General features: G+C 35.4%; 1 protein-coding gene across 3 annotated transcripts in view; it reads left to right on the top strand.

The window, feature by feature from the left end:
- Window positions 1-14,741, top strand: part of LOC109536736 — a 142,970-nt gene that overhangs the window by 15,878 nt on the left and 112,351 nt on the right. The window contains exon 1 of one of the 3 annotated variants that reach the window (XM_019903083.2): window positions 6,243-6,607. The exons of the other annotated variants lie outside the window; for them this stretch is intronic. Within the exon in view, the coding sequence (XP_019758642.2) occupies window positions 6,556-6,607 (52 nt within the window). The 5' untranslated portion in view covers window positions 6,243-6,555. Of the gene's footprint in view, window positions 1-6,242; window positions 6,608-14,741 lie in introns of those variants that run through there. 3 annotated transcript variants of the gene reach the window in all.

Here is a 14,741-nt window from a genome sequence, read left to right as displayed (position 1 = left end):
AACGAATTGATAAACACTTTGGTACCAAATGTCCAGTTATATTTCTTGCGCATATTTTCCGGCTTAACATTCGTGCTTTGCAAAGCAGCTTTTTGTATTATTTAAAAACGGGTTGATGAGAAAAATGCAAAATTCATGCCATAATAAACAATGTTCCCCATTACGGTTTATGATAAATTATTTTTACGATTCCCTTCATCAAAAGGAGTTAATGTGCGGCTTTATGATGACCCGGTTCTTCATTTCCATTGCGAGGGTCCTAAATACACCATGTTTGACTGTCATGTAGGCCGCACAACCATCAGAATTTATTATTATTTAGTACTCTTTACAGGTGAGCGGCTTCTCATTATTTATATTTAATCCCGTAAACCTGCGAACATCTAAACTAACAATATGGTGCAATGCCAGATTTTGTATAAACCGTTCCAGCTTAATTTATAGGGCATTCCGCACTTGTTTCAATTATAATACTTGCGTTTTTTGGGTCTAGAAATAATATTATAAAAGCCTGTTGCCATAAAGTGTTTAGGTGTTCAGTCCTTCAAACGTCTTTTTTGCCTTTTATTTTCATGTAGCCTCTTTAGAAGCGTTTAGATCGTGAAACATGCTATTTGAATTTCAGTTTGTTGCCCGGCAATTATCGTGTTCTGAACCAAAACACGTGCCCATTTAGCTTCAACCATCTATTTTGATTGATTCGTTTGGTTCATTCATTTTTAATATTCCCCATTCAATAAGGGTTGAGGCTTTTTATCGAATTTGTACTTGATTATTTGAATCTTTCCGTTCAGAACGGTGTCGGATACTGGATTGGAACATAAACAAATTTTTATTGTCGTAGTCTAAAAGCATAACACACTTTTCTCATATTGAATTACAGCAAATTTCGGGAAAGCAGAGGAGTACGACAATAAAAATGGGGAACACGTATCTTCGCTTTTATTTATGGGTGATGCCACTTTACTTTTCGGGTACGAGACAGTTTTTAAAACGGTTTTATCTTTAAGTATTAATAATTGTTTTGGGAAAAACAGAGCGCATCTAAGTGTTCTCCAGGAATGGCATACGGAAATTTATTGCCGCACATGAACGACTCTTCTTTAACAAAGCACGTACATTTACAGACGATTTATCTAAAAAATCACTCAATAAATAGATGGCCATTATGAGAGAAAGTCAGTTTATTTTCTAAGAATATGATGATTTTTAGCAGTTTGCCCGAGCCCAACCGGTTTTGATGTTATCTTTCTTATTTAGAGCAGCCAAGAAATTTTGCTCCTAATTAATTTCAGATCCCTCAATTAAAATAAAGCTCCCGAAGTCTCTTTATCTGAAATATTTCAGTCCAAACCGATAATAATTACCACTTTATTTTCGGACCGTCAGAAGAGGCAATGTTGAAAATCTCTCATAATTTTTATGATTTCATTTAGATATCGGGACGAGACAAGTTTGGAGGGCGCACTTAGATTTTTTTCGTTCTGTTGTTCGGGCCCGAAGCGCAAGAATATTTTATTTAATTGGAAGTTATCTGGAATGATTTTAAATGGGAGCGACGCAAACTTTTCCTTTATAAGTTTTTTAAAATTTCTTCCTTTACTTCGTAGTTAGTTTTAATGAAATTTAATCTGGACGACAGCGGCAATTAAAAACTTGCCATTCAGTTAAATGTGGCTTTAAGAGAAACGTCTAGTATTTGGATTTTTGTAATTATTGTTTTTAAAATATTCATGCCGTCGACCCGTTCAGTTTCGGTGTTATCGGAGAGAGCGTCTAAAAACCCAAACTCGACTTTGTCTTCGTGGAGAACGACTTTAGTTACTATTGGAAGTCAAAATGGAGGATTAAAAGTGGTGTTTCAACTGTTTATCTGTGTAACTACCACTTTGCGCCATTGTCAACAGAATCTTTCTGCTTGATTCCTGCAAGTTCGTTTACTGCATGCGATCCAGAACAAACTCTAAGTATCCATTCAAAGATAATCAGATGTTTTATCGTAAAAGCAGCATCTTTTGCTGATAGCATGAGCGGACAAAACGTATAAAACTACTGTTTGCCTTACGTATTGCAATCACGTTTCCTCGTTATATTACTAAAGTTGTATGGCGTGTATACGAAATATAATGTAAAATAAGTAACAAACTGTAGGTTCGATGCCTGTGCAAGTAGTATAATCCAAAAAGTGGCGTATAAATTCGCTTGTTTACCGCCCTGCACGTATTTACAATATGAGCAACTTCGAAAATATCAAAGATATAGTGCTACATCACCAACGGCAATACGTGTTGCACAGTAAAAGTCAGAATCTATGTCTATAAATTCTGCAGGAATAATATTTTATTCGTTTTCGAGATGCCTGTTTCGGATTGTTGCAGAAAAATGCAGATTTAGTAGCGGCGGTTTTCCATCTTAAGATTGACTGTTTCAAAGAGTTCTTAGAAATCGTCTAAACTTTACACTTTCGGTTTTGATTACTTTGAATTCTGAACCTAAAAACCACTTGTGCTCGAATTGCAAGCGAAACGTCCGGTAAAAATATCAAAGTTTTACACTCAATAACATTGCCTCAGTAGGTCTAAAGATTGCAAAATATTTCCGCCAATATTTTCTCGATTTTGCCCAAATTGCCATACACTTTAGCCTACATATCCTGAACATGAAATGCAATTTGCAACAATCAAACTCTGCCGCGTAAAGAAATTGGTTGGAAAATCTGGCTGATTCGAAACAGGCAAACATCGTCGTTTCGGGCATATTATTCGTGTTGAATAAGTTTAATAGCCCAGTCAAATGAGACCTATTAGCCGGGCCAAGTTTCGGTTCAGGGCTCGTAATTATTTTGAATATCGGAATTTGAAATTGGTGAAGCCCCTCACTTGACTGTAATTATGTTTTAAGTTAGGCGAAGGTTTAAGGAAAAGGATTTTGCAATTGACTCGGTTTGGTTACTTGCTAAGGGGTCGAACGGATGCATATCAGATTTATGCTCCAGAAGAATCTCTAGGCATCTTTGGGAGTCATTAGTGAGTAATTCACGTCTTTTCAATAAGAAAAAAAATTACAACGGTTTTGAATTGTTTCCTAGCGCTTTGCAAGATTACATGAAATAATATTTATATAAAATAAACAAATTCGAATCAACCGGGACTTTAAACAAATAACTGTGCTCATAAATCCAAAGTAAGAGTTACGGCTGTTCGATTTGGGCAGTGAGCTGGATGAAGCGGGCTTAGGGAAAAAGCCGTTGTTGCATATTTCATTGCCTAACAATTTACATAAACATCGCAACCAAACAAGAGCGTGGTATGAACATATTTATACAATTCAATTTTAAATTTCCTCCCGGATTATTTCAATATTTGTAAGTTTCCCATTCGTACAATTATTGATATCAAATATTTGCAGCCACTTTAGTAAGCACTGACCATGTTTATCAAGCTAGTTTTTTAGTTACTTTCAATACAACAACTCTGGTTTTAGTTTCATTGAAACAAAAACCTGTTATTTAGAAAAAGGCTTTCATGAAGAATTAGCTGAAACAATAAACGATCGTTAATACGTTTGTAGTTAGTGGCCATTATGGACGCCATTACACGGAAATTGGAAACAAAGTAACTGGAAATCCGATCTCTGTATTATCTTTCTCTTAAGTAATGGCTTTTCTAAAGGTCTTAATGTGACTGTGTAAAGCTCACTGCTGTTCTGTTGACTGTCCAGATTCTACAAGATTGAAGCATTGAAGGAACGAGTGTCTAGTTTACTCGATGGATTTTAAACTTTTTGTTTGGGGTTTATGAAATACTTTTTCTCAAATTTACTTAAGGGTCGGCCGTTACTGCATGTGATTAGTCGCAATGAATGTTGAATAAATAGCACTCGAGCAGCAAATGCTTCTTATGCACGAATTTTGTGTAATACTACCCCAGTAGGTGGTCGAACTAACAGTCAACAAATCTTCCTTATCGGCGGACAAATAGTGATATTAACATATCTCATGTTAACATAATGGAAAGCTCAAACGTTTTATTTAGATTAAAACATGCAAAGTTACCGTTGTCCCTGCTCTGTTTCAGTATTTATGAATATAATTAAAAGCGAATAAATTTTATGAAATTTTACCACAAAGAACAGGAAGAAATTTATGTTGAGGCAGGCTTTTGGTCAAACTCGGTGAGTTTTTAATGCCTATTCAACAAATCATTGAGAATAATTGATTAATATGAACTTATTGGATTTAGTAGCGACTTAAGTCGAACCGACAGCCGCTCCACTGCTATCCACTTAAATATAATGTTTTCTTATTTCGTACACGTACAGAAATAATGGGACAAATTGAGATGCTTTTAAAGCGATACATTTGCTTTTCTTCGCTCTGATCCGCCTTTATGAGCAAATTCGATATTGTTTGAGCTGGGATATCTTTAAAATGGTGTGTCATTTGAATGTTTCCAGAGCTCGATTCTGGATCATCATATTGGAAACAGATTATTTAACGATAACGATCAGAGAGTAGGACTAGGCCTGGGTAACACACAGGACTGACAAAACCAGTTAAGTTAGTTTTTTTCGCCTTCTTCGCCGACTGATTTTTTATGCAATTAAGTAGTGTAATTTTAAAAAAATTTGTTTTCGGCCGAAATTTTTCCAAAGGTGGAGGTCGATTTTATGAAAAAATTAAAATGTTCTCAAAATGTCTTAAATTGTACACCATTTTCAGCTCACAGACGCAAGGAATGCATCGAACTCATTGAAAAACATGCTAGAAGTTTCAGATCCGAATTAATAGACATTTTTGGCACATTTTAAGCGTTTTTTCAGAGTTCACGATCTTTAGCCAAATATTTTGTCTTTATTATTGACCCAAACACTTTATAGATGCATATTTGTGACCTTCTGACATCGAAATGAATCGAATCGGCTCAAAAAACATGTGAAATTTTGATTTTTGGCCGAATTTTTTTTAAAAACGAACATTTTCTCAGTGGAATCAGTAGTCAATAATCCAGTAGTTTGAGCACTTTTGTTCGTGCGGCTTTATAACGTAAATAATCCATGGCGAGAGATAAATAATCCATGACAAGTGCCTTAAGACACAGTATTACCCAGGCCTAAGTAGGACAACAAAAATTGTTGAAACACATTCACAAAAGCAGAGCAATTAGTACGAAACATTAAATCTAATAAAAAGCACACCAACCAACGCGTTTCGGCAAAACCGTCCAAGACCATAATCTAGATTGACAGATCGGAAAATAGTAAAAACTTTCTAAAAGCTGAGAAACCGACTTAATGGAAACTTCTTCCATATTCCGTGGAAATATTTTGTTATTAGCTGTATCGACACCCGTCCAAATGAAAACTGATGGCTCTTTTGATAGACGACGTGATGTTGATTTATTTCGAGAGATTGATGATTTGGTGTCCATGCTTCCTTCTATTTTCATCAAGAATTAACTGCGATTTAGTTGCTTTGCCCCAAAAAGGCTTAGAAAATTGTCAGTCAGACCTGGTGGACTTTTCTTCAATATCAAATTTATATTTCGTACATGTATGGTGGCTTCAAATCAGGTCGCAAGATTCGCAGGTTAATTTAAATATTAATTCACGTTAAACTGAGGATAACCTTTATGATAAGCCCCAATATACTAGCGGAGTTTTTAATCTGAAAAATGTCAATCCTGATTAATTCGCCTTTAATTGGCTTTTGTTTGTTTAATTAATTTGCATTTTTAATTTTTCCTCAGCGTCTTTCTGGGTCGCTAATCCACTTATAAAGACGTTTACCCTCGATACGCCCACTTATTTGCAGTCGGCCCGATATTCGTAATTTAAATTAATCACCAACTGGAAATCAATTCGATTAATTGCCTGGAAAATAAATTCAAGAGGCATTGCTGGTTTTTCAGCTGCAATGGAACTTCATTTCATTTAGATAAGTTGGATATTGAAGGTATTTATCCATTAATACAAAATTGCCTTGACCCATTAATTCGATGCTAATCATTTTTAAATATAAAAACATAAAGTTTAGACTCTCAAAAGTCTAAAGCCTTCAGCGGAACATCCATGTTGATTAGTTAACTGTCTTCGACTATTTTAATAGTGTAAGCTTCCGTCGAGCTTTAATATCAGACAAGGTAAACATTTGAAACTTGTTGAAATACGTTGGAGTTGCTTAATTTAGCAAAAAAAATAAGCGCATGTCACTAGCGCCATTCGTTCTTCCTCAAAGCTCAACAAACTTTAGGTTTAGCGTCGCGACATCAGTTTCATCGTTGCGACGCCTCGCTAAAGACGCCGCCAAAGCGCGCCGACGCTCATTTGCCGCACACGATAAACACGCGGAAATTTTCGATATTCTCTTTTAATTTCCGGTGTTTTTATATCAATTTGGCAACAATTTACTTCCTTCTACGTTGTTTCGTGAATTTTTTTCGCCCCAATTCACCACGGTTTTACCATGAAAGTTTGGGCATGAATTCCGAGATTTTAGTGATTGTGATTCGCGGAAATATGGAAACTGAATAGTGTGGAAATTCAATTGTTTAAATAATGGAATATTCGGGGATCACGATGAATATTCTGGTGGTGACTTTTCTTTGGGGTGAGTGCATTTAATCAATTTATAGCATTGAAATAAAGCCTCAATGTTGGTGACTCTCTGCTCCTTGACCTGCTTTTTGCAAAAAAAATTGAGATATTTTCAGGGTCGTTCAATAATAATATTTCCAATTTTATTAGTCGCTGTTCAGTACATATTTTGATGCACTACTGAAGTAAAAATGTATTTATTTCTTAACAGGTAATTTCTATAGAACTCGTTTTGTCAGGCAAAATGTTGAAAATGAAAATCCCCCTAAAAGTTTTTATTGTAATTAGTGAAACTTCAAATTCCATTTTCTGTTTTTTTAATTATTGATTTCAGTTAATACTACTGACCTTTCGTTTCCAAGAGCGTTGTTCATTTTGACCAAAGCAGGTCAGCTAGGAGGTTTAACTTTACTCATAATGTCCATAAACTTTACAAAACCTCTATTTTTACAAATAAACCTTCTATGAAACATAAAACTGACCTTTTTACTTTATAAAACAAAGTTCGCTGATTCGAAAAATTTTATAATAGGGCTACAGCATAAATTTAATTAAATACTTTTCCGTTGAAAATGAGATTAAAAATTGTGAAAACAGTAAGTAATTTGGTTTGTTTGTGATCAATGTTTTTCTGTATTCAATTTCGCTTCCTTTGGCCGTTGAACATTAATACTAAACTCTATATTGTGCTCTTAATTCCGGTTTAATTAGAGCGCATGAAGTGCGGTTTCCACGGTGCAATCGTTGAATGAATATTAATTATGTAAAATTGGAGTTTTTCAAGCCTGGATAATAACGCTGAATCATTAGAACTGGATAATGTGCAATCTCTATTAATATCATAACGAAACTATTAGTGATTTAATGAGGCTTTTGCTAATGGTTGATTCATGTTAGTAGTTGAAGTTTGTCATTCAAGTGGTTTGTGGTGTGCGTTTTTTTTGAATAATGTGGAAGCTCTTTAGTGTAATTGTATTAATGAGGGCTGGGAAATTGTATAAAAATACACTGACATTTTCTTAGTGCTCTCATATATTAGTTAATATATTGGAGAAAAGTCACTTCCACACAATTTTCATCTGCACCATTTCCTTCGAGAGAATGTGTTTTGATTTAATGTCAACAAGTTTGTAAAAAATGTTCATGCTTGATTTAAGCCATTTCTTGCTCCCTTCTTTCATGCTCCATGAACTTCTTTGTAAAATTATTTTGTCCTGCCAAGAGAATGGCTTTGAAAATTTTGATATACGGCGTTCTTTTTCCGGCAAAAGGTATTGTGTGGGAATAAGATATTTGCGCTATAAATGTGTTGCTGCATTACATTGTTTGGCTGGATATTATTTTGTTTCACTCTGACTTTAATGTTGGAATAACAGTACTAAAAGGATATGTTTAGAACCGTCGTGTTTTGATTTTTTATTTGAATTTTTAAATAAGGTTTCCTTCCGTCAAACTTCACCCTTAAAATATTTATCCTGCCGGTTTCTACACAAATGTTTTCAGCTTTTATCTACTATCGCCGCAAATGGAGTATTGCCTTTTATTTCGCTTTAACCACCCTCTTTAAGAATTTTAAGCGACCCGCATTCATTGAAACCTTCGCAATGGAAGGCAGCGTTAAACTACCTTCGTTATTCGTATCAATAATGCGCGAATCTTTTCCCTTAGCATTGGGTTTTATTCAAACTGTCTTCCAGCTCTTTTTCAGAGTCCTATTTATGCAAATTCTTCACCGTTGCGCCCCTTTTGAGCTCGTCTTTTTCTTTTATTCTTAATTTATCCTCATCAAACTCATTTATTTTGAATTTAATTATTTTTTTTGGCTGTGTTTATTATTGCAACACTGTTGTCTATAACAATAATGCGGTGAATTATCTGTGGTATGTTGTATTCAAGTTTTAGCTTAGAAAAGTATAAGTGGTCTAAAAGAAAATTTCAGAAAATAATGTGTCGGGCTTTTTTACTAATATGACTTTATGCTTTTAAAAGACATTAGAATATTAACGGGTGAATGTATTGGGCTATTTACCAAGTATTAGATATTATTCCCCCCATTGACTTGCTGACAAAGTGCTTGTGCGTTCGAATAATAATTTGCCTAATTTCGTTTGTCTTTTTCATTATTTTAGGATATAACATGGGCTTGCGAGCAATTTCATAATAAAACATTTTTTCCAAAAAGACCAACCGTCATTGGAAATAATGAGTTTCATTCGTCTAATGGAATTATTGTTTGCATTAGAACACCGAATGTCACTTATAATGTGCTTAAAGATGTAGTGAGGGAGCACTTATTATATAAATGAAATATTTATACTGGACGCAACAAGCATTTCAGGTCTTTGTGCTGCAAACAAATGCCTGTTTCTTTCAATTAGTACCTAAGTAGTTAAGGCAGAAATATTTTAAAAAAGTTATTTCAATTTTCTATTTAATGCCCATTTAATTTCCAAACAACTATTAAATTAATGTATATTGTAACGAATAAAAAAATAACAATATGTCTCCGTGCAAAAAAAATAACTACTGCCTCGATATAATTAAACAATAACTATTATCAAGTTAAACCAATGCTGCCTACTAGGTATATTTTATTTGTTTGGGGCTCTGGTATTTGTTCAATTGAAATTTAGGAACATGAAAATATGGAAATATGGTGATATTAATTGCCCTATTTTACTGTAATAATCTATCCATAAAACAATAACCGTACTATTGTTTTACGTTCAGTTTTATCACAGAGCTTGCGCTGTTCCCTATATTCAGTTTGAATACACCTTATTACATCGATTGAAACCTAAATTAAATATTGTCTAAATACGTAACGCACTTGAATTTTTCATCATGTTTCCTAAATTTAATAAACCTTAAATACTGGCCATTTTAATTCGTGTTTACCAACTCGACACACAATTGCCGAAAAAAATTAGGCTGGAAATTGTGAATGGTTGCTCGGAGTTTCGGGATTTGATTAAACGGGGTCCGGGAAATGAGCAGGAAAATCATGTTTAATTAGAAGAGAAGTTGGCGAATTGAATGCCTCAAATTCGTGTCGGTTGATTGTGAGGTGTAAACGTGCCAAAGTTCCAAGTCGCATCTTAAATGTAAACTGTATAATTTGTAAATATGGAATACTTAGCTAAGTCCAGCTATGCGACTATTTCAACGTCCAACTGAATTAGAATAATTCGCGCCGTCACTAGGCAGCTACTTCTCAGCGCATTAGCAGAAGCTATTAAGGGTGTTAATCAAGCCATTATGTAGCTAACTTTATTCCGCAACGAAGTTGGGTCGTTAAGAGAGTCACAAGAGCTTGCCTAACATACGTATGGCCGCAGCTTTCAGTTTAGTTGACTATCTCGAGTAAACTGCTTTATTTATTCGAATATCTAACTGCATGGACCGAGATCAGTGCTTGTAAAACGGCAATTTAACTTCGGTCGGATATGGTTTTAGTTGAAGCCCAATTATTTCTGCGGGTTTTTGCCAATTACCACGAAACCGCCCAAGAAGAGGCGCTGCAAAGACGATGTTCAGTTTTGAACATTTTAGAATTCCTTGGAATAAAATGGAACGTGAGGGACGAAATTCCCTGTAGACGACAATAACATGCATGCTTGTGTGCATTTGTAACGTGCATACTATCAGCTATTTGTACATGGCACATTTCATCTGATAAATTATAATAACTCCCAACTTTCCTGGAAGCTTCCTATTAACATAGCTGGAAAATTATTCGAGTAAGATCTTCAACAGACAGCGAAACGAACGAAGGAAATAAATTTGAACTGAAAATAGCAATTTTAAAATGGGTTTTTATAATTGCGCTCCCGGAACCAGACGTCATAATTTTAAGGGATATGTCGCCCATAATGCCAGTTTTTCTATATTCTCATTACTGAGACAATTTTCTCGAATCCTTGCAGCAAATCCTCCCCATAGAAAACATCCGGGAGCGACCTTTCGACTGAGACACATAAAGTTATTTCGGCTGCTGGTCACGTTTGCAATCTTGTAACACTTTGTGTAGTTGCAGAAAGAAAGCGTTCCTAAGATGAAAACTAATATTGTGACCGGGCTCCTTTTTCTTTCTCCAAAAGGTATTTTATCTGTCTTGAAGTCTAATTCCCGATTCATGCCGTTTTATTGGGGCAGATTTCAGTTTTATATTGAATTGCGGGGTTGATTGATTAGGGAGTGAAATCATAGCATTTAAATCTATTGTTTGTTGTCATTACAATGAAACGAAATAGAGGGAATAAAAGGAGCTGCAGTCAAAGAAGCGAAAACTCCCGAACTTGTCAGACCACGATAAAAAATCGTTAATCTGATAAAACTTGCCCCATAAAAACGGAGGAAGTTGGAACATGTTACAAAGGTACACAAAGCAATAGAAGGATAATATCCACGGAAGAAGTTTCAAATGAACTTTGTAACTTTTTGCGCCCGTTGGGGCAAAATATGATGCGCCATTAAAAAGATATCTCGGGGCACTTTCTCCGAAAGTCAGGGAATTTCGAGAGTTTTATCGCCGGGATTTACGGATTAATTATTGAGCGGCTTTGGCAGGACGTACTTAAGGCAATAACGTTGTTGTTTGATCTAAAGAATTCTGCAAACATAAAATATTTCATCGCTTGAATGGTTTTATTCTGGGTTGCATATTTGAAGGCTGCGTGTCGCACTTTAAACATAACATTTCTGTTTTGAGAGAGTTTTGTACTGAAAGATGGATTTCAAACTTTCAGTGTTTCAGTGTTTTCTAGAAAGTTGGCGATTGAATTTCGAGTGCCAAATTCTTTCTTCAATTTCAGAATGTTGAAATGGTAAAAGCTCTAGACTTCGAGATTAATGCAGGTCCTAATTTAATAATCCTTTTTTCCCTAGAAATTAAGGTTGAAATATCGCAACATAGAGTTCAAAAACTTCGCAACTATCAGAGTTGAATTAACAATTTTTAATTGGAATACCAAAATTCGCTTCAAAGTTCTGTATTTTAACGTCCACATGAACTTTGTTTTAATTTTCATTCTCAGAAAGCACTTTTACAAGAAACCGTGAAAGTTCAGTCATTTTACTAGGAATTAGAGCTTACAACTGAATAAAGCATTCAACGAAGAGAAAAGCGATTTGGTGCGACTGTTAAATTGTCCAAAAGTCAAGTCTCTATCACAGCATTAAATTTATTTAACACATCCTGTGGTGTTGCATAATTTAGGTCACTTTGTCAACTTGCGAGCACATCCAAGATCTCTTTCGATAAATAATTCAGCCGGTTTTCTTTCGCAGTCGGCAAGAGACATTAAGGGATACCCTAGCTATTAATAATTTGGCAACTCTGTCAGGAAGCTACAGTGCTACATTTCATAGCAACTTCATCACAATTTAAAGTTTGTCGTATTTCAGGTTTTCCTCAGTATTTTTACGGCAGTCGGAACATAGAGACTTTATTTGCTTCCACGCTTAAATGGCGTAGACGGTTATTTGCATTATTTATGGCTCTCAACGCAGACGAAATAGGTCTTTCTCGTGTTCCATTTCCAAGGTTTGCAAAAAGTACCATTTAAATTTCTTGCGTGAATTAATAACGTGTTCCCAGATGGATTAATTAGTTAATACGTGGCTCTTTGCGTTTCAGAAGTTAAATGTTCGCTAACAGGAAATTTTCGTTTATAATTCACAAATTGCGGAATTTTTCCGGCAAACGATAAAATAGCGGAGTTTTACGAGGCAGCTTCAATGTATGTACAGTATTTCCCAGCTAAAAACCGGAACATCCGATTTTTTGCATTAAGCGTCTGTAAAGTGAATTTTAGGTTGAACTGTTATCAAGGTGCTAAATCAAGCAATTCAGAATTTGTAGTAGTTTGATTAAGACATCAAACAAAATAATACGAAATAGTAGACCAATTAAGAAACTAACTTGGCAGCTCAAAAGCTCATTCTCATACTTTTTGTAAAAATTCGGTTTGATCTCACTTGCCATATCCATCCAATCTTCTAATGATCAAATGGCACCGGCATTAATAAATCATATTCGTGAACTTCCAGCACGTTTTAAATACTATATCCCCTGGCAATCCTTATCTAATAAATCATTCCGTTTTCATTAAAGCCTCTAACGAAGAAGCGGGATAGAACCGATGATATATTTAAAGAAAATTATTTAACTCGAACAAAAAGTGCGACGATTATTTACTGTCTTCCCGTCCCTCCTTTTGAGCGTCGCCGTTAATTTCATTTTTAATTTGTATTTAATTTTGTTTGCTGTTGTTAATTACCGACGAAAACTTAATAGGTAATTAAAAATCACTGAGGAAATTTTTTCAGTTAACTTTAACACTTTGTGCGAACGCTTTATCTCATTAGGTGCTGCTGGAATTACCAGTTAAACTAGAATTTCGTAAAACTGCTAGCGACTACTGTTTGAAGAATTTTGTCAAATAACTAGCAGGCTTTCGGGCGTTTCAGTTCTTTCAACACTTGTTTAATTTTTTGTCGCCCATCCAATTACAAAAGAAAACAATTTCGCAATTTATGCCCCAGCTGAATAACACTTTAACCGTTTTCCTAACATATTTAAACGCTAAGTATACGTGCTCTTGCCAAAGGTACATTTTATGCGAAAGTTTTCCGAGCGGTTATCGACTTTGGAGTAATGTTGCTGTAAAAGTGCTTTTAGGATGTTTTAACTATTCTATAGATGGCGGTTTAAGGCAGACGAGCCGTAAAGTATTTAAAAGAGTGTGCTTTCGATCGCCTGCTTGTTTCATGACTTAAAACTAGGAGATAAGGCGAGGAAACAAGTTTCAAGGTGTTTGGGGAACTTCGAAGAAGATGTAAAAATGCTTAGACGGTAGATGTTTCACTTTGAAAACGGTTGGCAGGTAGCTGAAATCGCGCTTTCTCTTGAAAGCTGTTTGGGGATAGCTGCCAACTAATCTTATTATTATTTAATATAGTGGAAGGTTTTCAAGACCGTCGAAGCTATGAATTTTGAAGATACCCGTCTTAGTCAGCACATCTCAGGATGTCGTGGGTTCGTCATCGAAATGACAAATTTTCAATCTAAAATTAACGCTCTTTAGCCGTACTCCGAATTAATCCAGGCGAATAGAGCTTCAGATTGGTCGAACCTGTCACGCAAAGTGATCACGGGTATTTTTCGGGTGCCCAGAGGCCACTATATGCCCGAAATTATTTTATATTCCGTGTCGTTTTTCTCTTGCCATTTGGGAATGGAAATGTATCTTTCTTTGTTCTTTCTGCCTCGACCCGTACAAATCCGACAGAATTTAATTGGGACAAGTGAGTTTTGACGATGGATTGATTTCCAGCCATTGTGGGGACGACGAGAATCCGATTAAGGTTCTCGTGTTTCACAGTTTGTCTTGCTGGTTTGATTGGCTGGTGTTTTTCACTTATTTTCGTGGTTATTTAGGTGCATTTTGTGGTTTTGAGGGAATTCGGTCTAGAAGTCCATTTTTCGCCCAGACAGAGTCACTTATTTTCAGATATTTTCAATAATTAACTCAGCTGCTTTTATTGAAACTGTTAAAACGTCCCCGCCAATGGACACAGAAGTATTATGTGGTTGGGTCGATACTCGAGGTGTTTATTAGGAGTCCGCTATCTCGTATGGAAGTGTCGGTCTTTAGAGAATTACAAAAAGAGCCAGCCAGTGTGAAATTCTGCCAGTCTAGACATTTTCTAAACACTCGTAAATGGGTTGGTAAAAGTACGAATAGTTTGCTGTACAAAAGGGTCAAGAAATGACATTTTCTTTGTGAAATTCCATAAAGCAGTCAGCATCACCTTCGCTTCGCGCAGTGGACTGTATGGGGTTTTCAATTTCACTTTGTGACGTGGGTTCTAACTCGTTTAGTTCTCATTTTTCTTGTCAGCTCGATTGTTGCCGCAAAATATAAGTTTCAAAAGCTTCAGAAAGAAAAATCAGGAGTCACTAGCCATTAACTAACAAAACAAGGTTTTCTATATTTTTTACCAACTTTTTTTGGGTATTTCGCCTCAAAAATTTTTGTCTTTAAAAATAAAAGAATTTCCTCACGTCTTTTATTACAGATTGATAAATAGTGCTCCTATTTCGCAATAAGAACGAATTATTTATCAAAAAGTAATCAAGAACT

The sequence above is a fragment of the Dendroctonus ponderosae genome, unplaced genomic scaffold (genome assembly GCF_020466585.1).
Source record: "Dendroctonus ponderosae isolate FM_Combo_2020 unplaced genomic scaffold, Dpon_F_20191213v2 Dpon_F_20191213_2, whole genome shotgun sequence".
In the NCBI taxonomy this organism is placed as follows: domain Eukaryota; kingdom Metazoa; phylum Arthropoda; class Insecta; order Coleoptera; family Curculionidae; genus Dendroctonus; species Dendroctonus ponderosae.
This window is presented reverse-complemented; position numbering and strand designations above follow the sequence as displayed.